This window comes from Rhineura floridana, chromosome 9 (genome assembly GCF_030035675.1).
Source record: "Rhineura floridana isolate rRhiFlo1 chromosome 9, rRhiFlo1.hap2, whole genome shotgun sequence".
Classification (NCBI taxonomy): Eukaryota; Metazoa; Chordata; class Lepidosauria; order Squamata; family Rhineuridae; genus Rhineura; species Rhineura floridana.
The window spans coordinates 48,242,748-48,270,741 of record NC_084488.1 but is presented as its reverse complement, the minus strand read 5'-3'; the positions used below and the strand labels follow the sequence as shown (position 1 = coordinate 48,270,741).

At 39.1% G+C, this 27,994-nt stretch overlaps 2 protein-coding genes across 10 annotated transcripts in view; one reads left to right on the top strand and one right to left on the bottom strand.

Annotated features, from left to right (window-relative positions):
• FBXO8 (F-box protein 8) overlaps positions 1–316 on the bottom strand; it is a 34,401-nt gene extending 34,085 nt beyond the window's left edge. For both annotated transcript variants that reach the window (XM_061583876.1, XM_061583878.1), the window contains exon 1: positions 2–316. The gene's annotated coding sequence lies outside the window, so the exon portion shown is untranslated. The remainder of the gene's footprint in view (position 1) is intronic.
• CEP44 (centrosomal protein 44) lies at positions 286–14,822 on the top strand. 8 transcript variants are annotated; one of them, XM_061583869.1, is made up of 13 exons: positions 292–503; positions 789–856; positions 1,054–1,254; positions 1,509–1,648; positions 3,885–4,032; positions 5,157–5,303; positions 5,901–6,008; positions 7,381–7,509; positions 8,825–9,037; positions 11,129–11,204; positions 13,548–13,672; positions 13,875–13,912; positions 14,621–14,822. In XM_061583869.1, exons 4-13 carry the CDS (start codon positions 1,560–1,562, stop codon positions 14,667–14,669), a joined length of 1,122 nt encoding a protein of 373 aa, XP_061439853.1. In that variant the 5' UTR covers positions 292–503; positions 789–856; positions 1,054–1,254; positions 1,509–1,559; the 3' UTR covers positions 14,670–14,822. The 8 variants fall into 8 exon arrangements, with proteins under 8 accessions (XP_061439858.1, XP_061439853.1, XP_061439856.1 ...); XM_061583874.1 differs by having other exon boundaries at positions 286–856; positions 5,157–5,294; XM_061583872.1 differs by lacking the exon at positions 789–856.
• Positions 14,823–27,994: the final 13,172 nt, after the last annotated feature.

Sequence of the window (27,994 nt, the reverse complement as noted above, 5' to 3'; positions counted from 1 at the left end):
CCTGTGCGAGCTCCAGTCCCAACCGCCGCCGCGACGAGTCGAGTTCAAATCGGGTGCGCGAGCCTTATAAGCGGGGTAGGACGGTATCAAGCAGCCTCGTGCAGCCGGTGGAAGAAACACGCTTTCCAACGGGCTTCCGGGTTCCTACGCAAAAACATGAGTCGTCACCTCTTCCACACACCTCTGAATATTGACGATGAGTCGTCACCTCTTCCACATGTCCCTGAACATTGACGCTAGTTTGCTGCTGTTACTTGCAGCTGCTACCGCCGCCACCACTGTCGCTGCCTATGTTGTTACCGGAAGTGACGTTTCGGTTCTCCTAGATCATATACTTACTGACGGATGCCCAGTGGCAGATTCGGTCGCGACCATAACTGGTTTAATGATCTCGGGGGGAAATAGTTTTCGGGGGTGGGGAAGAGAAAAGAGACTTCTGCGTAGTGGACCATCGTCTTCGAGAACCTTTGGGCTAAAGGACCAGTGCTCGAAGCGGGCTGAAAGTGAGGAATTTGTTGGAGAGAAACAAAAGACCGTTGCGAGTTCCCGCGGGAGTGCTCAAAGAGCCGCTACAAAGAGGGCGGGAAACGGACACAAGGAGCGGGAGGAGAGCGAAAACGAGAGAGCGCTGAGAGAGCGCTAGCGCTGAGAGAGGGCTAGCGCTGAGAGAGGGCAGGGCTGTAATCTCACAGACTAGGCTGGCCTCAGTGGCAAGGGAAGTCCCGCTTGAAGCGACCTCAAACAGTGACCCTTACTGAGTTTCACTTCTGAATTTCTTGAAATTTCAGGGTAAAGTGCCCCGGCGGTGAACAGAAGTACTAGGCAATACAATTCAGAGGAAGGATTGCAGTTTCAGGTGTGTTAGGTGGCGGGGTCTCTTTGGTGGGAAAGGGACCTCCTGTCTCCGATTAGAATGTCTGTGCCTGACTTGAGATGCTGGACACCGTAACTGACAGCCTAATCCTATGTATGTGTAATTGAAATAATCGCATATTCTTCTGCCTACCTAGGTTTCCATTTCCAACTTCCTCTGTTTTTCTGTGTCTGCTTTAGATCATACGGATCTGTCTATCATACCTGTTCATTATAAAGCACTATTTGCATAGATGTTGCTCACAAACAATAATAATATGTCTACTCCAGAAACAAGCCTCACTGAGTTTAATGGAACTTGCTAACAGCCTACACAGAACAATTCTGTGTATGTCAGTTCCTGAAGCTAGTACTACTGAGCTTAATGAGACTTACTGGCAGGTAAGCGTGTATAAGTTTGCTGGGTAGATGTCTCAAAAGCATAGCATTTGCAGAGCCATTCCTTTTTGTTTTGTTTTCACAACCCTAAAAATAAAATTAAACTAAAATGTATTTTTCTAAATGCAACATTAAAAGACAATAGGTGTTTTCACAGAATGAAACTTAAATCAGTTTTGGCTTTAAACTGGTTGTGTTTGTATTCACATTACAGAGCTAAACAAAACATAATCTAATTTAACATTTCTATGTTTTAGTCTATATTAAGCACTTCCTAGAATTTGAAAGAAGAAATATAACATGATAAAATGGCTACAGGAGATTTAAAAGGAAACTTGCGTAAAATAGAGCAAGGACTTCGGCTTTTAAATTATCCCAGAGATGTGGATTATGCTGGGTAAGTGGAGATGTGTCTTTACTTCTGAAAAATCATAGCATGTGACTTGTTGAGAATGGTATCTACGGTTCTTAGAACAGTGCTCTTGTAATGTTGCTTCTGCTTGGGCCTTTGATCTATCAAAAAAGAATATAGTAAACTGACTTGTGAAACAATAGGCAAGTCTTTTTAGAGCATTAATTTTGTTTGAACAATAAAAATAATTTATGCTGAATCCTAACCCTGCTTTACCTGGGTACACAGTACTCACCAGTACTCTGTCACCTCTTTTTTTGCTGCCCATGGCAACCATTTTGTTCTGGTATTTTTATCAAGATATGGGTGCTGGAACCTCATTTTTTACCGAAAAAGCACTACCTGGGAGTAAGCTTCATTGAATTCAGTAGGACTTAAATCTGTGTAAACATGATTAGGATTAATCACAAACATGTTTGATTATTTGTGCTGATTATAAAAACAAATTAAGCTGTTGTGAAATAAATTAACTTTTTAAAAATTGTGAAAAATTCGTATAACTCTTTACAACAATAGGTGATGTTTGTATAAGTGTGAATGATCCAGAGGACAATTCTCCTACTTGGTTTTTATCCTAGAACACCAGGATCAGCTTCCTGCACTCAGTAAATTAAAACAAAGATAGTAAAGTAAAAATCACTGAAAAACAGGAATAACGTTTTAAAGGCAGTTGTGCTACATAGGCAGCACAGGCAGGGGCTTTTGCCACTGATTACTTCTTGTGCTCCTGTTTTGGAGATGAATAGAAGAATGCTTTATTCTGCTGCTACGGTTGCCTTGCCTACTGCAGGGCAAGGGGATAATTTCTTGTTAATAAATGGAAATAAAAGAGGTAAGCTGCCACCAGTACATAATATTTCTGGTCTATAGAATATTTGACTGATCAAATAAGTCAATTTATTTATTTATTTATTTATTTGATTTAGATCCCCCCTTCCTCCCAGCAGGAGCCCAGGGCTGCAAACAAAAGCACTAAAAACACAGTAAAACATCATACAAACAGACCTTAAAATACATTAAAACAAAACAACTTTAAAAACATTTTTTTAAAAAGCTTTCAAGACATCTTTAAAAAAAGGTTTAAAACATTGTTTTTTTAAAAAAGGCATCTCAGTTCTTTCAGTGTGTGTATGTGATGGTGACTGTTTAAAAATTAGCTGTAAGCCACTTTGGCCATTTTTAAATGGGAAGGTGGAGTATCAATATTAAAATAGCATAAATCATAGCGTTTACACCATCTGGCTAGAAAAAAAACACAGCTATCTGCACCATACTAATTTATATGGACTGATGTTGAATGCTTCATGGGGAAAGGTCTTAGAGCCCCTCCAGACCTCCTTTTTGTTGCGCATTCATGATAATTTGTGCTCATGATTATATCATCATCATAAAATTTTATTTCAGTCAACAGACTATTGAATCATCAGATAAAAACAGATATTACCTCATCTTAAAAAATATAAATGGAATATATATAAATAAGTGAAGTAAAACTTTTTAAAAAATTACAAAAAACCAAATAACACACAGTTGGTTTGGAAACTCAAACAATCATTAATAGTCTAATGTGAATAGCTCATGAGTGTATCAAGGTGCTTATACCTGAGCTTGTTTTCTGAACTGCTTATACCTGCAGAAGGTTTGGAGTGGGCATACTGCTTCATTTCCAATTGGTGCATGTCCTGTAGCTTCCTGCTGAAATCCTGTAACTGCTTTTATCACAATTGTTCCAGGGTGTGTGTGTGTGTGTGTCCTGCTTTTGTTGTGCTATAGTTGAAGTGCCCTTACAGACAGCAATAATGTAACACTGGGGAAGCATTGCTGAAAAACGGATAAAGTGGAATGATGTGCAGATAGTCCTGTATAAAACCATCACTAATGCACTATTCAATGACATGTTGCAGAATACACCTGCAAAAAAGCACCCTGCCTCCCCTTCCTGTGTCTTTAAATGGGAAACAGGGATGTTTATAGATAGCAATTTTCTCACACAAAGATTATTGCAGGTAACAAGATAACAGCTGGGACACGCTTTGTACATTTTTAAAAGCACCCCTTAAATGTCAATGTAAAGTAGTGTCCGAATTTAGGGATAATCTGTCACTAGAATAGTGTTTCCAGAGGAACAGAAATAGAACAGCTGCACTTCCACTGGTGCAGTGGAATCCAAGTTTCTTGAATCTTCTATAATTTACTATGTAACTTTTCCCCACTATTACAGATTGGCAAAGGGGGATCCATCTGTGTTCTTGCCCATCATCAGCTATTGCTTCACATCTTTTTCAACATATATTGCAGAGCTTCTAGCGGAATCCGATGTGGAACTTACAGCAAAGAGTGACTTACGCTTTATTGATGCCATTTATAAGGTGTGTATATATATGTATATAGTTCAAGTGTGCTGATATGATGCTACTACTTGTGTAGAGTAATGGAAAAGTCAATACATTTGTTTTTTAAATAATTATACCCTGCCTTTCACCACGTTTCAAAGCAGTTTACAAAAATAAAAACATGCAATATACAAAAGTTAAAACATAAATTAAAATATCAAAGAGTAGAAAATCAGAGCAATACTCTGGGTGAACAAGCCTCCTGAAAAAGATGGGTACACTGTTCTCACAAGACTGAACCAGCTCAGTATCAATTATATTGTGACCTTTTATAGGCAATACTCTAACTTATAAGATGCCCCCACCTTCTCTCTCATTTAATGAATGTTCACACATGGGTTCAAGGATCCATAATTTGGGGGCTGGCCTTGCTAACCAAGCTACAACATATTTCCAGGATTCCATCTGTACTGGTTTCCCTGATCTCACCCTCTGCAGCAGCAATCTCCTGCTCCAGGTTTGGATCTACCACAGAAGCATCGTATTCTCCACAGTTTGGAGGGGGCCACTACAGCACTCAATCTCAACAATGTAGTAGCAAAAAACTCCTTAGCTTTATTCTCAACCTTTGAGCTTGGAAGGAGGTAGAAATCCTTGCCTTCCTCTGCATGTCCAAGAGTGGGAAGAAGACTGGAGTTCATCACACTTGCCAGAGGGTGGTGGCATACTTCACTTAGTGAGTGATCTCTGCATAGGCTGAGGCATAGTAGATTTTTTTAAAAATTCATGTCTATCACAAATTTCCTAAATAAAAGTTTTGTGTTTTATGGTAGCAAGCTACTAATGGGAAAATCCATCCTCTGTATTACAAACCCAACTGCCATGGAGAAATTATGATAAATTGTGTCTTTCAATTCTTTTCCAAATAAAATCGTTTTTGCATTCCCTTCTTAAAATAAAACAAAATCCTGAAAGCTTAGGCATGTTTATTCAGAGAGAGAATGAACTAAACTTATAAATGAAAGGATTATGCAATGTTCTCACCTTTCCTCCCAGATTCTGGGCAGGGCTAAAGATTACAGAAATACAAACTGTACTCTAGTTGTAATATACAATTATAGTGACTCTGAAAGCTAATTTTTTTCCCCTCTACCTTGCAGGTTCTCCGAGATCAATTTCAGTATAAGCCAGTCCTGTCAAAGCAGCAGTTCCTTCAATATGGCTTTGCAGAGAGAAAAATACAGATTGTTTGCGACATTATTAGTTCCATCTATAAAAGGCATAAAGAATTAAGTAATGTGAATAAGGTGTTAATAAAATTATTAATTTAATTGGTACTTTTGAGAAATAAAAATAAGAATAATTAATGCTCAAGTCTTTTAAGGTCCAACTAAAATGACCAACAGTATTTATTATTACAGTTTCTTATGTGTGAAGCTGTGTCTTTGCTCCATTTTTTATTAAGAAAATTTATTCCAATTCTATCAGCTTATCTCTTGGGGTGGCTTACTGAAATGGCGATGATTGTTGGTTGTGGGTCCCCCACCCATTCTGTTGCTAAATATAGGGGCAGAATTACAATACTCATTTTTTTTCTAATGCTCCCCACCTGCACATTAATTTATTGGTAGTTAAAATTACATAGTGTTATACTTTGACTTAGTTTCAGTTAGAACTTCCTGAAAAGTTATGCAAGATTATGTTTGGATTGGTGTAAATTTGCTGCAATTCTTGAAATTTGCTCTTTAAATGATATCTTGTATATGCTTTTATCTTTCATTTTGAGCTCATATAGTTGCATTATTATTTCACCAGGATGCCTTGTTAAAATGTATTTCATGGTGTAGAAACAAGAGAAAATTTGCATTGGCAACAACATGAATGGGACCTCTATGTTTTTATAGGTGAAATCCCAGACAAGAAAGAGAACCCATTCTGTTAAACCTCAGTCACAAGCAAACTACTCTAATGTTCCTGATTCTGCAACTATCTCTACTATGGATTTTCAGCAGGCAAGAACACTCAAAATTATTTTGGAAGAGGAACTAAACTATAAAATTATTTTAGACAAACTGAAAGATGGTAGACATACTTGGGTTTTAGGGCCAATATGTTTTAAATTGCATGAAAGTAATTTTGGAAAAGGGTTCTTTAACTGTATAAAGTACAAAAGGACAGGTCCTTGCCCCTTGGAGCTGGCAATCTAAAATGTGAAACAGGAAACACAGGAAGTGGAGATGGAAAAATAGGAAACAAAAATTTATTTTGTGAATAATAGCCTGGGAATAAATACAAGTGGTTGAATCCAGCACTACACATGTGGAGTTCTCCTCACACAAGAGGACCTCTTCCTCTCCTGTCCCCATGTGCACTCAGATGTGCTCCAGAGCATCCTCCAATGCTCTGGAGCAGATTTTGAGGGTGCATGGTGGGTTGCAGGAAAGAGGAGGGAAAGTTCCATTGCACAACTGAAAAGTCTGCAGCGCTAGCAAGACATCAGTGTTGGATATGTCCCATGGATATATTGACTTAAAATCAGGAGTTGATGAATTTCATATTGCTTTATAATCATTCTGAACCTAAGGCAAGCTAATTAGGACTGATTAAACTAAGAATTGGGAATCTGTGGCTCCAGATGTTGCTAGACCACAACTCCCATCATTCCTGACTTGATTGAGCTGGGGCTGCTCAGAGCTGGAGTCCAGCAACAATCTGGAGGGCTGTGGGTTCTTCATTCCTGGATTAGGTGCATTAAAAGTAAGCCAAGTTTAAATTTACATTCAATGCATGCAGTCTATACATGGATCCCCTCTCGCTGAACCCAAATTTTAGTGCAAGGATTGCTGTTTAAGAACTGGCAGTTGGCATCAGTGATTTTTGACTGGCACACCTGTTGGTACCTGCCAGGCTCTGAATATGGAGCTATGAATCCTGAGTCCTTGCTGCTGAAGCAGCTTGGCTAGGGAGGATTCCTGAACTAGTAATGTAGCATGTCTCTTGTTACTAAGCATAATTAGTAAATTTTAATGTTATTAATACAAAATTACCATAAAGATACTTATTTTTTTTGCTTCTGCCACTATCCATATCTTGTAAATTCACTTCCTGGTTATCACAGTCCATAGAAATGCTGAATCAATAGGAGGATAAGACCTTTAGGCTTGAGATTCCTTATCCAGGCAATATTAGCAATGAATATTGTTTTGTTTGTTTTTGTTTTATCTTTTCAGACTATGCTAAATGTCAGTATTTTATGCATCAAGTTACTTATCAAGTAGGTGTGTTCCATAGCTAGTTTCAATTAAATAGTGTTTTGCCTTTGGCTTACATGATCTTGTTAATGCTCTCTGTGTCACTTTGTGTGGGGTCTTTTATATGGCAAAGAAACCTCAGATAGATCGTCATAAAAGTATGTTGAGCATGAATATCTCTGAAGACATCAGTGAAGCATTGGAGGAGGAGGAGGATGAAGTCGTCTGTACTGCCGATGCTTCAGACAGTGTATGTGAGCAGGTAAGACAATTGATTCTTTACCTGTTTTCTGCCTGTTGAAATGAACATAACTTTTTAAGTAACATTTCATGTGCATTACTATATTCCAATGCACAGAGTGTATACTGTAAAATAGTGGGTTCAGTTCAGAATTGCTGTGAACAGAACTCTGCCTCCCTCCAGCAGGGACATCCTGTGAGCAATCTTCTGTAATTCCTCCTTTCATTTTCACCCTAAAAGGCTAGTCCTGATGGGGTTGAAGGGCCCTCTGGGTCTGGTGTGGGGAATGGAATGGAGGAGAGGAATTGGCAAAAATGGATTCCTCTCCACAGTTCCATTGGGAACCTCTGCTGGAGTGCTGTTCCTTCTGTGAACAGGACACTTTGGATCCAACTCGCAATAAATAAATAAACTTCTAAACAAAACTGATTACTCATAATTTATTTTGTTCAGTCAGAAAATGAGGCTGATATTGCAATTCTGTGTCAATTTAACTGGAGTAAGCTGTACTGAACTTGGTAGTACTCATAACTAAATAGACATGTATAGGACTACTTTGAGAGACAAAGCATGTAATGATTTCGATCCATGGCTGAATGTGGATTTGAATCTAGGTTAAAATATAATGACCTGTCAATTGAACTAACCTGGCTTCCTCAAAGTTAAGTTCAAAACTCACTTGTAACTCATAGAAAAGGAAACATTAATAAATGTAACACATTATTAAATAGCAAAAGCAGCTAGTTGGAAAACAGTTCTGTGTAATGCTGTTAGTAGCCCCTGATACATTAATCATGAGAATGGGGCCCCACATGATTATAATGGCAGATGCACCCCATTCTATAAGAACATAAGAAGAGCCCTGCTCAGTCAGGCTAAGGCCCATCTAGTCCAACATTCTGTCTCCTAGTGGCCATCCAGATGCCTATGGGAAGCCTGCATGCAGAACCTGAGCAATAGCACTGTCCCCTCCTGTGCTTTCCAGCAACTGCTATTCAGAGGCATACTGCCTTCTGCAATGGAGGTATAACATCGCTATGGCTAGTAGCCATTGATATCCTTCTCCATGAATTCATCAGATCCTCTTTTAAAGCTATCCAAGTTGGTGGCCAACACTACCTCTCGTGGGAGCAAATTCTAGAGTTTAACTACAGTCTGAGTGAAGTACATCCCCTGGGTGTAGTACTCCTTAGTGCAGTTTTTGGTTCCAACACATAGATTTCCAGGGGGTAGTCCCACTTTCTGGTATTGTGTGGCACCTTTTCAGTTGATTGGTAATGAGTAAAGGTTAATTAAAACTGTATTATGTCTTGGATGAATGAAATCTTATTTACAGGTCTTGGAGGATAGTAACAATGAAATGCAAGAATTAAAGTGCCAACTTGCTGAACTGCAGGAGAAGTTTAATAAACTGAACTGGGTGGAAGACAAAATACAGGCTTTAGAAGATAAACTACAGGGAAAGGTTGTTATAGATGAAAAGGACTGGAATAATTTACTGAGCCGGGTATTGCTCCTTGAAACACAACTGTTATTGCTGTCCAAAAAGGTAAGCTTTTACTATCCCCATCCATCTCCAGTAAACTACAGAGTATAAAGTCTTCAATATTACTTTCTGATTTTAAGAGGATATGTAACATCTGCCCTCATACCAAAACTGAACAAACTGATATTTATTCTTAATATCTTTATTAGGACCAACCAAAAAAGTCACAAAATTGTGGCAAGGTTTTGAGTTCTCCAGAACTCTTCATCAGGCAAGATTTTAAACAAAGCAAAGGGGTAGTGTGATGAAGTAAATAACCCACACAAAAAATAGACTTTGTAGACTAGACTTTGTAGCTAGCTTATTTTTCTACTTTTTATGGGTTGTGTTCAATGCTAGTCCTACTCAGAGTAGACCGATTGAAATTGACCTAAGTCATCTCCATTAATTGTTTTTCTCATCCTTCGTGTATCTATTTGCTTGGTTCTAATAACATTATTATCCAACTCTGGACTTTTTACTTATAGACCGACACAGCTACCTTTTCCTTTTATTTAATTTATCCTTATCTTTGGATACAGCTACTTGAATTTTATTCCATCTAATGTAGACTGTACAGGACATACACTTCCAATCATGAGATATAAATAGAGAATAATTAGTGGTTACTACTTGGAGTAATTGAAAAGAACTAGAATGGGTTGTAGCCAATGTTACGTGTGTGTAGTAGTTCCGCTGGTGCAACAGAACTTCAGTTTCCTCTCCTTCCCCTGCACCCACCCAAAATCTCCATTGGTTCTCCCAGCACTCGAGCTGATTTTGAGGGCACGTGGGTGGTGGTGGTGGAGGGGACAGGACAGGAAGAGGAAGCTCTGTTGCACATATAGAAGTCTGTCATGCCGGCAGAACTGCAGCATTGGATATGGTCCAATGTAATCTGCAACAAACAGTTTAGATTATCCTTCATGCTAAACATAGTTTGCCAAATTTGCATGCTGTGGTAGGCTTTGATTGGAGGAAACAGAAGGATGAAATTGGCCTACATGAGCCCTTGGTATCTTCCTGATTAAAAGGTAACATCTGAAAAGGGCTGTTGTATGGTTACAGTTTTGTAGGAGTGTATTACAGTCCATTCATTGACAGGTACTAAAGGGATTTGCTAACCAAATTTCAGAAATGCTAACTGTCATGAACTGCTGCTAGTTCAGTCCCAGGACTCAGTTGATCCTGGCCAGGCACAGCCTGTGCCTCCCTTACCAGAACTGAGTAAACCAACAACAACCCTGCAAGGTAGGTAGACTGCCACCACCCCTTAATCCTGGTCACCCACTTTGGGCCAAGGGGAAACCCAAAGTTCCAGAAAAAGACCTGCCAAGGATTCCAAAAGACAGGAGCCTTCAGACAAAATACCCAAATATACAGTAGTTCGTGGCTAAATGGCCAAGGTGCTGGACTCAGAGCCAAATCTCCCCTGCAATGAACACACACTGGTACATAAGAAGTAGCTTTATTAGAATAAAAACACGTGCACAAAGATATGGCAATAAAATAATTCCTTAAAACCCATACCCCTGAGGGTCAGGTAAAATACAGAGAGAGTTACAGTCACAAATAAAAAATAACAAAACTGTCTAGCCTAATCTGTACTTACAATAGAGGCAAACAGCAAACCACATCATGGTTCCATATCTCCCCAGAGATGGAAAGCTTGGATAGCCAATGGAAGATGGAACCCCAACCAGGTAGCTCCAGAAACCATTGGGGAACAAAGGCTACAGTCTGAATCCTATTCTTACGAGAAAATGCCCAGCAACAACCAGGAATTAACTAGCCAGTCAGGGGGGCTTTCTGATGATGAAATTTTCTGGAGCTTTTGTGCCTAACGGTCACACACCCACCAACTTTCCCAGGCCAATTGGCCTTGAAGTACCAGTCTCAACTGATAAGCAGGTGTCCTTGCTTGTAGCTTAACTAGCTTCAGCTGTGAGAACTGCAATCTCTCAGAGGCCCCATTTCAGGCAAGATGTTTCCCCCCACAATTCCTTGCCTGAGAACCATTTTAGTTTTTAACCTTTCAAACCAGGTATTCTTGACACCTAACTATTTTATTTTATTGCTCACTGCTATAAAGGAGGAAATGTCTTATGATTTCAGGCTGACTTACCTGTAGATTTTAATAACATGAGAGAAGAAAATACCTCTAGCAGAAATATGACTCCAGTTTCTCCTGGTGAGTGTTTGATGTAGCTTTCTCCAGTCTAATTTTAAAACTGCAGTAAAATGGTCAGTTTAATTGTGTTGTTTCTAATTGAAATCTAGTGGATTTAAATTTTATTTTTTGTACAGCAGGGTGGGGACCTCTGGGAACCAAATCAAATTAGGCCCACTAGGTCAGCCAATTTGGCCCATGCAGCCGGCAAGCCGTGCTCACCAGTCACCCACCTGATGTCCTATGATATGAGGCATAGGACAAGTAAAGCTGTAGTTGCCAAAGAACAAATCCTGATTATTCCATTGCATCAGGGCTTGCATTCTGTACTATTTAAATGTGGGCCCAATTGCAAATCCTAACCTGATTGGAAGCTTTCAAGTGGAACCAATCCCAGTGGGGATTGCATTCTGCCCCAAATTTAAATAGCACCAAATGCAAGCCCCATTGCTTTCCAGTGGGCATGGATCCACCTAATGTCATATGATGGTAGGTGATAGACAGGTAAATGAACCTTCACCACAGAGAGGTGGACACTTTTAGATCCATATCAAAATGGTTCCTCACCCCTGCTGTAAATGATAGTCACTTTTGTGAGTATTGCTTTGTCCTCTCTTTACATGTGCTCTGTTTTGCATGATAAAATTATCTGGACATTTCCATCTACCTACAACCTTTACAGGCTTGTGTCTATTATAATATTGCTTTTAGTTATTTTAGTTTTGTTAATTTTGTTTTCAAGAGTGGGATTTCAAAGTTAACATGTGCCCAATCCTAGCTGAAGGCTCTGGATCAGTAATAAACAGTCCATTCCCTTTGCCCCTTCTTCTCTGACCTGTGTTGCTTATCAGTCCAATGGGCACACAGAACAGAGCCTTCTCAGCAGTGGCCCTCTAGTTACAGAATTCAGTTTTGCTTGAAACTAGGCATGCTCTACAGCTATACAACTAGTATAGCACAGTGGGGAGGAGAGCCTGGCTGGGAGTCCAGAGTCTGTGAGTTCAAATCCCTGCTCGTGTCTCCTGGGTGTCAAGGGCAGCTAAAGATCACCCCCACAGTGAGTGGCTCAGGGTTATGTGCCCTGCCACCTGTGCAGCCGTGGGCAAGCTGCATAGTCCCAAGGAGCCCAGTTGCCCCCCAGCTGGCAGTTGCAGACAAGGAAGGGGCTGGCTTGTGCAGCTATGGCAAGCTGAGCAGATCCTAGCCAGTTGGGGAGGACTAGCCTCAGAGGGAGGTAATAGTAAACCCCCTCTGAATACTGCTTACCATGAAATCCCTATTCATAGGGTCGCCATAATCGGGATCGACTTGAAGGCAGTCCATTTCCTTTTCAGGCATGATGCATCCCTCAGCATCTTGAAATGAGCCTTAAGGACCTGTCTTTTTAGTGTTGCTTTTTAAAGGCTAGTGTTTGGCCATTTCTGCATTTTTTGTTTTGTATGGTCATGTTCAGGCTGGCTTTGATAATATTTTGTCCTGTTTGGAATGACAATTTTTAACTTGGTTTTAAAACTGTATTATGGTTTATCTGTATGTGTATATTTTTGTAAGCCTCTTTGGTAAACAACTTGTTTTTAAAAAATTATGGACCACTTTTCAAATAGATGAAATAAAAAATACAACAAATTCAGTTTTCCAATCTGTAATTGCACAAGACACATTTAAACATTTTGTCAGACCACTTAAAACTGTAGAAGAAACAGAAAATGTCCTACATCTTCTCTCATCTAAAATGTATATGGTTTGCTGTATGAATGCTTGTCAATAAACTCATTCTACTCTTTGCAAGTTGGAACTGATTTATCGTATATTATTGTACAGCTGCTGTCTTTTGGCTCCGAGATCCTTTCTATAACATGATGTTTTCTCTCTGTAAAACAAAAATTAGCTGCTCTGTTCTAGGTGGGAATTTCAGCCATTTTGAATAGAGGGATTTTTTTGCTAGCGTGTAAAAACTCTTTCGGATAATGTCTTCCTAACATGAACAGAGTGGATTTTTTAAAAGAGCTGGGCGTAAGCCTGATGCCATTTTTGTTGCCTTGAAAGTTGTTATTAATCTGTTTTGTGCCGGATAAGCAGGAAAACATTATTGCTGAAGCAATGATCTTTTCAAGTAATGGCATTTCATCAGCTTGCATTGATAGTAATCATGACATTCCTGGAAAATCTTGGCAGGTAGTTTCTATATTATAATGTATGACTGAAACAGTGTGAGAGAAATATCTTGGAGTTTTGCTAGTTCCTCCCTCCCCCCCCTCTCAATTTCCTTTGTCAATATATTCTGTAAATCAAACTGTGATGGCTGACCTGATGTGAGAGAGCAAAAAGGCAAAGGTGATGTTTAAAATGAATATTTATTCACAGATAGAGAGAAGGTTGAGCTGCCAGAGAGTCTTCATCAGTCGTCTGGATACAGTTCACTGTTATCTGCAGACCCATCTCCCAAAGCCATGGTCGTTAATAATCATGGTCTGTCAGAGGTTTCAAAGGTATGTTAAAACTGGCAAATGCTATCTGATTTGCTTTGAAAGAGTTTGTAGAATAGTGTGTTTGTTAATGTTTATTATTTTAGGGGCTGGTGGTAACAGCAAAACTTTCCTTCAAAACACTTTTGATAAACTGTTTGTATGAAGCTACTCTTGTGAATATTTAAACTTTGAAGAATGCATTTAACCTATTTTTACATTGCAGGAGACGACAATACAAAGAATGGAAAGAATAAGTAAAATGTAAGTAATAGGGGAAAAAACAAATTTATTTCTCAGCAGAGAATTGTTTGGGCTTAAATCATATATAGCAAGTACATGTACTTTCCAAAACCTCAAAGGCCTTTGCATCAGGTGTGGCATTTCCTTAAGACTGTACTGGAGAATAAATCCAGCTACAGTTCTGTGTTTGTGGGATGAGTCACTACTTATGCTTCCAAAATCCAGCATTAAGTGAATTTAGTGTTAGTTGGTAGAGATTAAAGCTAAATATATTTTTGAGACTATTTTTTTTGTAACATTCTACTGAAGGAGATACTTTTTTTTGTTCAAATTTTTCCAGTTTTGGATTACAAATTTATGATAGTTTTCACTTTCCAATGCACTATATTTTGAAGTAGTAATGCCTGGTTTTGAAACTTTACATTGTCATTTTTTAGGATAATTCTAGTTCAGCAGCAATCCCTTTTCAGGCTTTATTTTTAAACTACACAACTTGTTTTGATCAAAAAATTTCCTACTGAGAAATTAAATGTTAGATTAAACTGAACAATTAAGAATATGTGTTTGATATATTGGTATGTGTATTTTCCATAATCTACGTTTTCCATTTTGTCTTTTCAGTCTGATTTTTTTCTTAATATGGATAGAAAAATGTAATGGTGCTTATTTAATGTTACTATTTTGTAAGAAAATAATTTGGCCTGTTTAACCTTTTTGTACAATATCTAGGATTGAAGAAACTTCCGAGTTGCTGAAGACATCAAGTAACACCTCTTAAGAGCATTCTGTCCTGCACAGCCAGATATCTGGAAGCAATTATGTATACCTTTAAATTTTTAGAGCTATTTTAATCTTTTTGTGATTCTTTTATGACTGAAATTATATAAAGCTATCCATATTTATGAAAATAAATATTTTGTAATATCTTTGACATTGATGTAATTTTCACATAACTACAGAATTATGTTCTGTGCAAATAACCTCCGTGTATATGCTGAAGTTGTTCCTGGACTTGCACGCTGTTTTTGTATTGACATTTGCTGGCACTGGCCTAAGTAATATGTTTTTTAAAGGGCAGGCTAAAAGACCATGGTTTACATCCTGTTGGAAATGTTCCAGCTGAGACTTGCATATTGCACCCGGGAGAATTGCATACATACTATCCTGCCATCTGTAAAGCTGTACAAGCCTTAATGAAAACTTCAAGTACGCCATGTTGTAAATGTGTACTTTTAAAGGTTTTTTTCAAATGATACACATTTTCATGCTTGGTGAAAAAGCAGCAATAAGTTGTAGCTTCCATTAAGACTTCCAGAGTGAAGGCCATTTTTATCCAAAACACTTAAAATATGTAAGTAGGTCTACAGACTTTGACTGGGAAATGTGCTGAGCGCTTTAGTACTATATTACCTGACACGTTTTAAGACTAGCAGCACAGCTGGAGGCTATCCAGTCAGTATAAGATACTGATTTATGATTTGAAGCCATAAAAAATGTATCTTTGAAGAGGAAAGTTTATGTAAAGCAGACATAAATATATTCTCGGGTAAAAAGCAGAAGATGGGGAAGGAACTTGAGATACTTAGATTCCTAAATTGCTGCATATTTATCTGTGTTGCATAGGGGAACTATTTAATCAGAAAGTATTAACCTTAATTCCACCAGTTCATGTGATAAGATCTTGCAGTGACATTACAACAGCATTTGACATCAAAGGTTTTTAATGGTGTGGTTTGCAGATGAGACCACAGCTTTTGCCTTTTTGTTGTAAAACATGATATTTCATAACCTTATTTTTTCATGGAAAAGTTTTTTTTCCAAAACATATGCAACCTATACTGAATTAACTTGGGATAGGAATAAAAAAATGCGTAATATTTTCTTAAGGAAAGGGTCTCAAAACAGGCAACAGATTTCCATTCCATTACAGAAACTTACCAAATTTTCTAGTATAACAATTGTCAAGTTATACCAGGATAATAATTTTTCTAACTCAGTTATCTACTCTCTATTGGATTAATATTGCCCCATCACTGGTAGTATAATTCTATATCTAAACTTTTCAAAGAAATGTTAGGCAAATGGCTTTTCACCATATTAACTGTCAATGAGTAGCATAAACTCTGTGAAGAACCTTTGTTTGTCTTTGTTGGGGTCGATCAGTGGAGTATTCTGTTTTTGTGTGTTTGGAAGGTGAATAACTCTTCTATTCACTTGCACAATTTACCAGATTTCTTATATTTTTAAGACAAAAGTTTTAGTTGTGTCGGCCATTTTCATGAGGAAGTAGTGATTATACAGTGCCTTGCAAAAGAAATCCGACCCCTGACCAAGGCTCTCATATTAGTGAATTACAAATGGTACATTGTAATTTCATTCTGTATATTTTAGTTTGAAACAATGAAATTCAAAATCAATTATTGTAAGGTGACATTGGTTTTATGTTTGGAAATGTTTGTAAGAAACATAAAAAACTGAAACATGTTGTTTGCATAAGTATTCAACCACACATTAATATTTGGTAGAGCCACCTTACACTGCAATAACAGATTTAGGTCTTTCGGGATAGGTATGTACCAGCTTTGCAAACAGTGTCAGAGGGATTTAGGCCCATTCTTGGCAGATTTGCCCCAGGTGATTCAGGTTGATTGGATGTCACTTGTGGGCCACAATTTTCAAAGAGCACCACAGATTCTCAAAGGGATTCAGATCAGGACTTTAACTGTAGGACATTCACCTTTTTGTTCTTGAGCCTTTCCAGTGTTGCTTTACTCTTGTGCTTGGGATCATTGTCCTGCTGAAAAGTGAATTTCCTCCCAAGCTTAAATTTTTTAGTGGACTGAAGCAGGTTCTTTTGCAGTATTTCCCGGTAATTTGTCCCATCCATTCTTCCTTCAATTTTAACAAGATGCTCAGTCCCTGCTGATGAGAATCATCACCATACTTTACTGTAGGGATGGTGTGTCTTGAGGCATGGGTAGTGTTAGGTTTGCGCAACACAGCATTTTGAGTTTTGGCCAAAAAGCTCTATCTTGGTCTCATCTAACCACAAAACCTTTTTCCCCAGCTGGGGCATGTGATGCCCCTGTATTTATAATACTGTAAATATGGTAAGTGTGGGTTTATTAGAGTATATATGGTGACTGAGTGAGAGGGGGGAGTACATGGGCTGGAATGCTGGAGAATGTTGTATTATGATTGGCTGAGCGTTTGAGTGTCTGAAGGTATAAATGTGAGGATGACAGTTGAGAACGGGGGTGATTAGGAGAGTTCTGTTGGTGGGAGTTCTGAGGGAGGCTGTTGGTTGGTTTTGTGGGTTGGATTGGATTAGGCTGGTAGTGAGGCAGGTTATTGACGACTAGTAACATAAAGAGTAATGCATCTGATGAAACCATATGCTTATAAAACTATACCTTTAAGTAATCTTGTTATTTCTGTGTATATAAATAAATATTTCTTGGTTTACCTAATGCCTAATCCTTGGCTGGGTTTACACAGACCAGAAGGGTGAGCCGGGCATATACCAAGGTTGGGAAACAGTATCAATGGTGGCAGCGGTGAAAAGATAGTGTAACATCATCAGGTATCCAGAGCAACCCAGGGCTGTAAGCTTTATAGGCAGAAAGATACAGGGGGGTTGTGGCCTGCAAGTGCACCCAGATACAAATAGGTCTGGAGGAGACTAAGGCACAGTCTCAAGGCAATATTGAATTACAGGGAGTGACTGGTGGTGCTGCCTAGCAGTGGGGTCTTGAGAGATCTTTGCTAGAGCCGGTGAGAACCGTTTAAAGATCAGGACTCTGAGGTGGGACCGTGACAAGGCGGTGACCACAGGAGGGATCCTAGCAGGTGGCACCTGAGGTGTAATCCTGACAGGAAGGGGCCTGACAGGGCACTCTCATGCTTTCTGGCAAACTCCAGAAGTATGCCTCAGATGGTACTTTTTGAGTAATGACTTCTTTCTTGCCACCCTCCCATACATGTCATGCAGAACTCTTGGTATGGTTGACTGGTGCACCATTACTCCACTCCCAGCCACTGAACTCTGTAGCTCCTCTGTGGGTTCTCTCACAAGTCTTGTTCGAGTGCTGAGTTTTGAGGGGCAGACTTTTCTTGGCAGTGCCCGGGTGATGTGATGCAGCTTCTACTTCATGTTTATTGATCCAACTGTGCACTGGGATATCCAAACACTTGGATATTATTTTGTACCATGTGACGTCCTTCCCCAGCACCACCTGTGAAGCTCTCACTTGGGGCTACCAGCAGACAGGAACGTCAGGTTTATTCTTACCCTTTACAGCTCTAGCACAGATCTCACTAGATCCCACTGCTAGGCAGCACCACCAGTCACTTTGCCTAAGTCTCTCTATAGCTTGTTACTTTGTGACTGTGTGCCTATGCTGTTCCCAACCCCCTTGTATCTTTATATTTAAAGCATACAACTCTGGGTTGCTCTGGATACTTGCCTTGTTACAATCTCTCCCTTCACCGCTGCCACCATTAGATACAGTTTCTGTTCAGCCTTGGTAATTACCTTGCCCTCCCTTCTAGTCTGTATATTCCCCCAGCCAAGGATCAGACCTTTGGTAAACCAAATAAGTATTTATTTAATATTAGAAATAACAAGATTACTGAAGGAATGTTTCACAAGCATATGGTTTCATCTATATTCTCAGGGGCGGCCCCCGAATTGTGGAACAGTCTCCCCGAGGAGGTACGCTTGGCGCCGACACTATCATCTTTTCGGTGCCAAGTTAAAACCTTTCTCTTCTCTGAGGCATTTTAATCTTAGTTAAATGTTTGTAACTTGGTTTTAGATTGTGTAGTTTTTATATGCTTGTTGAATCAGATTCTGTAATTTTATTTATTTTATGTTAACCGCCCAGAGAGCTATTGCTAGTCGGGCTGTATATAAGTTTTAAAAATAAATAAATAAATAATTAGGTACTTGACTTCTTACTAATTGCCTCAGAACTCCGACTCGCTCTCAACACCACCACCTCCAACCTCTCTATCAACCTCTCAAAGACACCACCTCAACCACAACCTCCCAGATTCAGCTGTCATCCATTTATACTCCCAGCCATTCAAACTCTCAGCCAATCATCCAACATTCTACTGCTCATGTACTCCCCCCTCCTCTTTCACTCTATTTACCATATATCTTCTATTTAAACAGCACTTACCATATTTACAATATAAGCAGAAACATCACATACCCTTTCCCTAATCTATGTGTTTGTATTACCTCATCTCTCACTTCTGTAGAATGCTCTTTTGTCTTTTTTTCCTTCAGACCCACAGCCTGACCAATGATCCTTCAATAGTGGGGGTTTTATACTGACAGCGTGACAGCAACTGTAATGGTTCACAGGTGGAGGCCAATGGTAAGGGAACTGTGTCCTCGATAGAGCAATTTCTTTCATCTGTTTAAACTGGGAGCTTCTGCAGCACAGGGGTTGAATACTTATGCAAGCAACATGTTTCAGTTTTTTATGTTTCTTACAAACATTTCTCAACATAAACCAATGACCTTGCAATAATTGATTTTGAGTGTCTGTTTCAAAATAAAATATACAGAACTAGATTACAACGTACCATTTGTAATTCAGTAATAGGAGAGCCTTGGTCAGGGGTCTGATTACTTTTGCAAGGCACTGTATATTTGTCAATAACTTTAGTTGGATTGACTAATACCTTTTCCACCTATACTACATACCTTTTCCATTTACCTCTTTTACCTGTAACATGAGATCAGAATTGTACATAACGTAAAGTGGCATGAAGACATTTGATCCTTTAACAAAACAATTAATACTGTGTTTGCCTCTATGCCTTGACCTGTTTTCATGGAATGTAATAAGTCTAGGGTGAACTACCTAGGATGGGTGGGAAACCTTTGGCCTTCCAGATGTTGCTGAAGAGCTGCTGCTTTGGATGCTGGGCATTTGGACCAGAGAAACAGTGGAAAGCATTGCTTGAAGGAGAAAAGGTAGGAGTTATTATGGGAAAATCTCTAGCCCTCTCTCTGAATTGCCCCAGTTTTAGCCAAATAATTCCCTGTGTAGCCTTCTAAAAACAGTGGCTAAGGGCGCTGGCTCCCCACTGTGATTCTGAGCACTGGTAGGGAGAAGAGGATGCTTAACCCTTTACCTGCCGAAATATTTTTGCTCTGAATTTCTCGTCTCTTTGTCACACACACACCAGTTGAAAATTTGTGTTTTGGAGGACAAATGTGTATTGCATCCTATGGGAGGGGGAGAGCAGACATTGTGGGTAATCTGCAGGAGAAACGTTGCAGGCAGGGAAGTCCTGCAAGAAGCCCCGTTTTTCTTTCTATAAAAGGCCTTGGGGCTATTTTATGTGCATTTTTGCATCCTGTGTGGTTAGCTTCTCATTTTTAAATAAGCTTCCTGATGTTCCCTAGGCTCTCTTTGGGAGGAAACATGGGATATACACTTAATAATAACATCATCATCATTATGGAAACTGAATACTATCTCTTTTTGTTTACTTTTAACCAATTCACACTTTAGAGAATTTTCATAAAACAACTTTAATTGGTTCTCTTATCTCAAATTGCTACTTTTGTGATCACTGCTGCTAAGCAGCTTGTCATTTGTTCCTTCTACTCTCGATCACACATAAAACAAGTAGAAGTGGCTCATGACAGTTTAATGTGCTACAAGGCACAACCATGCACTTTGTGAATAGGTGTCATGAACTGAGTTGATACTTATTCACTCAAGTGATTGATAATATTTAATTATCTTTTTTTCTGATTCCTTTTTGCCTTTAAAAGCCATTTGTAAATTTGTTGAGGGAATATGAGGGGTGCAGTGGAGGGGGGGTCTTGAAAAGCAGGTGTCCTTTTGATTATAGCTATAACTAACTTCTTGAGTATTTTATTGAAAACTTTCCTTGAAAAATATAGTAGCATTCTGGCACCACCTTGTGGTACATGAAAAATTTCTATAATTTTATTGTGGATCAACAGTAGTTCTGAAACCTTTTTAACAAGGTGGCTAAAAAAAAGTATTGTCTCCCATCCATGTGCAACTTCAGTGATGTTGGGTCACCAAATCTGCCAGCAACTTTTCCAATTCTTTCCCATAACTTGAAGAGAGAGTTTTGTCAACCATATTTACGTCTGATTTTAAAATCATTTTATTTGACACCATTTGCAATTCATTGAAACAGACTACCTTGGGAGCTGGTATGCTGTCCTGCATTTATGGTTTAAGCAGCAACTGGATGGCCATATGTCAAGGAAGCTGTAGTTGCATCCTGCATTACAGAACATGCATTAAGCAGTGGGTTGGACTAGATGACTTTCTATTATATGATTTCATGCACAAGTTTCTGTGAATGGTGATACATACAAGAAACAATGTTGCCTACCCCAAGTAATACAGCCGTTTTGCCTCTTCAAAGTATTGCAACCTGTGTGGAACAGATATACTTCAAGTAAATAAGCTGGAGAAATGTGTGTGGCCCTGTGCATAGGTTGCCACAAGCACTGAGCATAGATGGAGCTCTCAGTGACTAGGGCTCATGTGTTCATTGAATGTGACAGGACTATATCATCCAAGCGTGTCTGGCACCTGATTTTGTTCTCTGCCCTCCCAGCTCTGCTGCATGGAAGTCTGTATAGCTGTGAACATGTGCAAGGAATACTTTGTGCATCCACCTATATGTATAAATGCTTCCCCTGTGTAGACATTCACATTAACACACAGGTGGTTTGGGGCGGTAGCTGATGTGGTTCCACTTACATGTTCAGTGAATGTGAGCCCAAACAAGTGAAAAGGGCTTCTGGGTAGGTTTAAATGAAGTTCTATTGGGCTTTTAAACTGGGCAATATAGCAATGCAACTAGCTTTCTAAGTATATGAGAAAGAAGAAAGATAAGCACAATTCTTTTTAATGGAAACCTTTTACTGACTTGGTAGAAGAGAGGAAGTGTGTCTGCACCTATGACAAATTATTTAACTTACTGTAATTTGTAAGTTTAATGTTACAAGTTTATAGAATTATATAGTCTGGAAGCAGCCTATAAGGCCATCAAGTCCAACTCCCTTCTCAGTGCAGGAATCCAAGTATAGACTCATAGAATTGTTTATTAATTAAATTTCTATCCAGCCCTGACTCCCAGAAGGAGCCCAGGGCAGCAAACAACAAAATGTTACAAACATCTTAAAACATCTCAAAAACAAAATACCTTTAAAAAATTAAAATTAAAAATTTCTTGTTTGTTTTGTACAAAATAAAAAACAGAAATTAACATTAAAATAATGTCCGGTATCGTGTAGGCTCAGGCTGGACTCGTATACACACTTACCTATGCCTAAGTCCCAATGAACTCAGTGCGTCTTCTGACATGTGTATGATTGTACTGCCTTTAAACATTCTAAGTAAACATGTTCTAATGATCTAGGGCAGAAATGGGGAACCTGTAGCCCTCCAGATGTTGTTGGACCCCAACTCCCATCAGCCCCAGCCATCATGGCCTATGGTCAGGGATAATTGGAGCAGTAGTCCAACAGAATCTGGAGGGCTACATTCATAAGGGGAAAAACTTGTGAAATTCTGACGGGAAAACAGATTGATAAAATCCAAGCTGGTGTGTATATTGTGTATATGCAGGGTCAATAAATTGATGTAGCATAGTGGGTAACAATGAACTGTACATGAGGAAATCACTGGTGCAGATGAAATCTCTTGATTTTTGGCTTCTGGTGGTAATATGCCACAGTACCTGTTATGGATGTAATAAAAGAGGGCCTATTTTGGCATTCAGTGATATATAAATTAATAATAATTAATGAACTGATAGAAGTGACTGCAAACAGAATAATAGGTGGCATATTGACAACTTATTGTCACTGTACAGCTGTCCTGCCAAGCTCAGAGTAAACAAATTAAGGGAATGTTGGAAACTCATTAGGTAGGCAATGTAATGTTTTTTTATGAGTATAGTTCAGTTGTCTTGATCTAATTTTCTGCACAGTTGAAGTTATACCACACATATGACAAAGGCACTGGCTGTTCTTAAGTGTACCTTTTAAAAATAGTTCAAGAATATCTCCCACAGTTATGTGCACTAGAAAGAAACAAGTGGAGTAAAGAGGAGGTGAAGAGAGTACGGCAAGAAAGAGGCAAGTTAAAAAAAACTGACAGGGTAGATAAATGGCTCTTTGGTGATGAGACAATATCTCTGCACTTGGAGGTCAATGTAGGGTAGGTGTAACATATTCTCCACAAATATAGATAGCTATTTTCAAGTGTAACTTCTTGCTGCAAGCAGAATTTGCTGCAAGCAGATTTGTTTCGCCCTGTGTTGTTTTCCTGGGGAAAAGGAAAGAGAAAGTTCCCTCTGAATATGTAAAGCAGGACTGATTGTGTTTTGTGTACTGAGCATATATTTCTTCACAAAACTTGACAGATTCTGTCAAAAGGTGCAGAATTATGTGTATTTTTTTCCTTAAAAACCCTTTCATTACTGAAAAGGTAATTGAAAATATGCAAGTGGGCAGCCCTATTTATTTAGTGGATTTCTATCCCGCTTTTTTGGTTCAAGGCCTTAGATCAGCTCCCAATATTAGTAAAATGCAATGAATACATTAAAAGCAATACATACAAAACCAAAACAGTTCAGCAGGGTCAGCTGTTTTCTTCAGCTGCCTCTTTTCCTCCTCTGCATGCCTTCCCACAGAGCAGTTAGGGGTAGACAGCCTTGTGACAGGGACATAGTGGTTGGAGATGTTGTCTTCCTGCTTCAGAACCTTGCAAGTGATCTGATGAATATACAGACCTGTTATGTATTCCTAGTCGTTTTCAATGGAGGCAGAAGATCTCATTCAAAGAACTATCCATATGAACTGATTTCTTCCATGGAGTAGAACAGTTCTTGTTACAGTATTTTTGTTGCCATAATCTAGCCTACTTGATTCTGGCAAGAAGGATTTAAGTGCCTTCAGGCCAGCCCAGTCACCAGAAGGCCAATGTAAGAAGAAAGGAGCCTAGTGTCGTGGAGATGTTAGATAGGAGCACTCAGAAGTAAAGATGGATGCCCCTGAAGGCTGCAATTCTAAACATACTAAGCGCCATAGAACTCAATAGGACTTACTTCTGAGTAGATATGGTTTGGATTGTGCTGTTGGTAAAGGTTGACTAGGGATCCTCTGCAAAGATATCCATATCCAAGCAGGGTTGGCAACCCCCTGCCTGGAATGCCCTGCCCTTTTAATGTGGCTGCTCCAAACTTCTTTACAGATTTGACCCTTCACTTCAGAAAAGGGGTCTGAGAAATGAGTAAGAGTAAGAAGAATCTCTACCCTTTTCTGTCTACCTTGTGGGTTGCTATAAACTCACTTTGACAACCAGTCCAATTCTAGTGAGTAATAATTGACAGAGAGAAAGCACACATGTTTGAGCTACCTTCACAGACATCAGCTTGGCAACAACAATTGCAGCCACACTTCCCAGTATGAATTCTATTTTACTGCTATTGGGAAAAAACAAACTGCTATGCAACCAACGAGGTGCATCATCAGGGGGTTTAAGGGGGTTGAGCTGAGCGCATGCAACCACTGTCGTTGCTTCTGTGGCTGTAAGTGAGGTTAAAGGTAAATGAAATGCAAGCAGAAAAACAAAAACAAAACACAGTGATGATTTCTTAAAAACAATACCATACCAACCACAAGATTCCTGTGAGTAAGGCAGAAAACTCAGCATCCCTCAACCAATCAAGATTCGTAGCCAAAAATCAAAACTAAACAAATTCTAGCAGCCGGTCAGTCAAGGTCACAGAAATCCCCATGCAGCACATCCTGAGCTGTGGGCTGCAATTAGTGTAGCATGTTATGGTACAATTGCTGACATGAGTGAGACCCTATCAGCACGTAATACCTCTCCTCTGCGCTGAAATCTGCACTGGTTGCTGATTTGCTACCAGGCCAAGTTCAAGGTGTGCTTTCTATGCTACATGCCACATAGACTTGCCAGACTCAGGGCCTGAGACTGATCCTGTATCTTTAGGAGATGAGAAAGTGCAGGTGTTCTTGCAACACTGTAATGAGAAAAACCACAAGGTGGAATTATCCCTTCCCCCTGGGCAACTTTTAAAGATACAGAAGACCTCCTGGTTGGCAGGCCCAGCCCCCAAGAGGTCTTCTGTATCTTTAAAAGTTGTGCAGGGGGAAGGGAGAATTCCACCTTGTGGTTTTTCCCATTACAGTGTTGCAAGAACACCTGCACTTGCCTGACTTTCTCTTATCTTAAAGATACAGGATCAGCCTCAGGCCCTGAGTCTGGCAACCCTAGTGCCACATAGTACTAGTCCTCTTATAAGAAATTCCTTTAGTGTGGCAGCACCTACGCTTTGGAACTCCCTGCCTATTAACATTAGGCAGACACCTTCATTGTACTGTTTTTGCCTCCTGCTAAAATTTTTCTTGTTTAGGCAAGCCTACCCAGGCATGTAGAAGCTATTGATTTTTTAAAAATCTGTTTTTAACTCATTGTTGGTTTTATTATTTTGAATGTTTTTAAATACCTGTCTTTAACTGTTTTTGCTGATAATATTATTGTTTTAATTCTTTCTGTAAACCACTTTGAGATTTTTTTACAATAAAGTGGTATATAAATGTTGTAAATAAAATACATAAATAAATTTTGGAGTCACTGTGGTCCTTGAGTCTCTTTGCACTTTTAGGAATAAAGGAATCTACCTTATACCTACTCAGGCCATTTGAGTCCATCTAACTCAGTACTGATGATATGGACTAGCATTGGTTCTCCAGGATTCCAGGCAATAGTCTTTTCCAGAAATTGAATTTTGGGCCTTTGCATGCAAAGCATATGTCCTACCACTGAGCTACAGCCCTTCCCCTGTTTAAAAAAGTATCTTTAAAAATTATTTTCAATTCACTAATGACTACATATCATACCTAAGGCAGATCCACATCATTCATTTAAAGCACATTAAACACACATTTGAAGCACATGAATCCCACCACAGAATCATGGGAACTGTAGTTTGTTAAGGGCGGTGAGAACAATAACTGAGGGGGAAACTACACTTCCCAGGATTCTTTAGGGGGGAGTCGTGCTTTAAATGTGATATGCTTTAAATATATTGTGCATATGCTTTAAATATATTGTGTGAATCTACTTAATAAATTCTGTCTGTATGTAAATTGTTTTAATTAATTTTTTTAAATGGAAATGAGCTATAAAGTTTACTGGGTGACCATGGGCTACTCACCATCTCTCAGCCTAATTTGCCCCTCAGGATGAAAACAGAATAGGGGAACCATGACCACCCCAAGGAAGAAGGGCACACTTAAAATGTAAAGGAAGTAATAATGTACAAGCATAGTGTGAAATCAGATGCTTATCAGGACCTGGTATGAAGAAATATTTATATAAGCATGACTATCAAAGATGTTTATTATTTACACAACCTGTAAAGATATTTGTAGTGCAATCCTATGATTGTTTACTTAGAAGTTAGTCCCAATGTATTCAATGGGGCTTCCAGGGAAGCATGCACAGAACTGCAGCCTCAAGTGACAAGGAACACTCACCCAACCCAAAATTCAGAATCATGCCAATTTAAGCTGTTTTGCAACTATTTATACTTTTTATGGTTATTGGATTTTAAAGGGATTTATTTCTTGCTGTGAGCTGCTTTGGTTTCCAATCAGCAATCCTACCTCACAGGGTTGTTGGGAAGACTCCACACACACACACACACACACAGAGGAGATGTAAAAATACATACACCCCATATAATAGTTTATTGCCAAATGAGTTGGTCATTGCAGAACATTTTTTAATAAAATAAAATAAAATCAGTATTAGTTTCCTACATAATAAAAGCTGTGATATCTATGTAAGCCCTGCCTAATTGCTTTAAAAATTAGGATTGGAGGGGGAGAGAAAGATTTACAACACAGATTTACAGAAAATCAAGTATTGGATTAAAGCTTCATGTTGGGAAGGTTTTCAAAACACTGCCATCTTCAACAGCCCAGGAAAATTTAAACTTATTTGACTCCTGAACACAAGAGAGAAGAAGACTTTTGGTACTGCTGAAAGCTATATACTTCCTCAATTTATGAGATTTTCAGATATGTAAGAAAAAACAATAGTTTTCTGGTCTTGCAATGGGATCTAGCTACTGCCTTGTCAATCACAACCATGACTTCATTTATCGGCTACAAACCTGAAAGTGAGGGGTTAGAGCAGCCAGCTAAGATCATTTCAAGGACGTTGAATGGTGGTGGCTGATGTGTATATCTCATGAACCAGACCACCTAGAAACTTAATTTTCTGTATTAAAATGAAAGCTGAGAGTCCAGAGATTAAGCTGACTCACCCGGAGAGGACCCCAAAAATCCAGAGTCTCTGGGAAAAAACCGGACACCTGGCAACCCTAATATCCAGTTCTACAAAAATCTCAATACTGAGATTTTTCAGATCTACTGCAATATATGCTGATCTACCGATTGTCTGAAAAATACCTGCTGAAAATACATTTGAATGAGAGAAATATCCTGATATTTGTCCTTATGTGATTTTTAAAAAATAACTGGAACAAAGCAGCAATAAACTCTGCACAAGTTGCTTTTTCAGCCAGGCAACTCAGTGGAGAAAGCAGAGCCAGAGTCAGATTGATGGTTGTGTTCAGTGGATACTCTGCAATCAGCAGGATGGCCTGCTCAGTTCCTTCTGCCAGAGTATTTTGTATTGTCTGTAGAATCACGTTGAAACCCACCAATTAAGCTTTTTCTAGATGGTCTAGCTCAGATTCAGTTCAGGTCTATGATTGGTATAGTTTCAGCAGTTTTTTTTTTTAAGTGTGGAACCTGAGTGCATCTTATCCTTGTGTAATTTGTGTCCGTGCTGTTCGCCCACTCCTCTACCTGAGTGGCCGCACAGCAGCAAAAAAAGAGGTGCTGGAACTCAATTCCACATTTGTCCCACCATAAAAAAGTCCTGGTCACATGAATCCATGCTCTATCCATGTTCTGAAGCACTAGAAGCCACATAAATGTACTGTGTTAGCATTGATTTTTCTTTGCTCCAACACTGGTGA

Bases quoted from the DNA above. Each gene is read 5' to 3' on its own strand.
- CEP44 (XM_061583872.1), top strand. From the start codon at position 1,560: ATGGCTACAGGAGATTTAAAAGGAAACTTGCGTAAAATAGAGCAAGGA. The intron at 7,510-8,824 runs GTAAGACAATTG...TCTTATTTACAG, and splicing joins CAGACAGTGTATGTGAGCAG to GTCTTGGAGGATAGTAACAA. The intron at 9,038-11,128 runs GTAAGCTTTTAC...TTATGATTTCAG, and splicing joins TGTTATTGCTGTCCAAAAAG to GCTGACTTACCTGTAGATTT.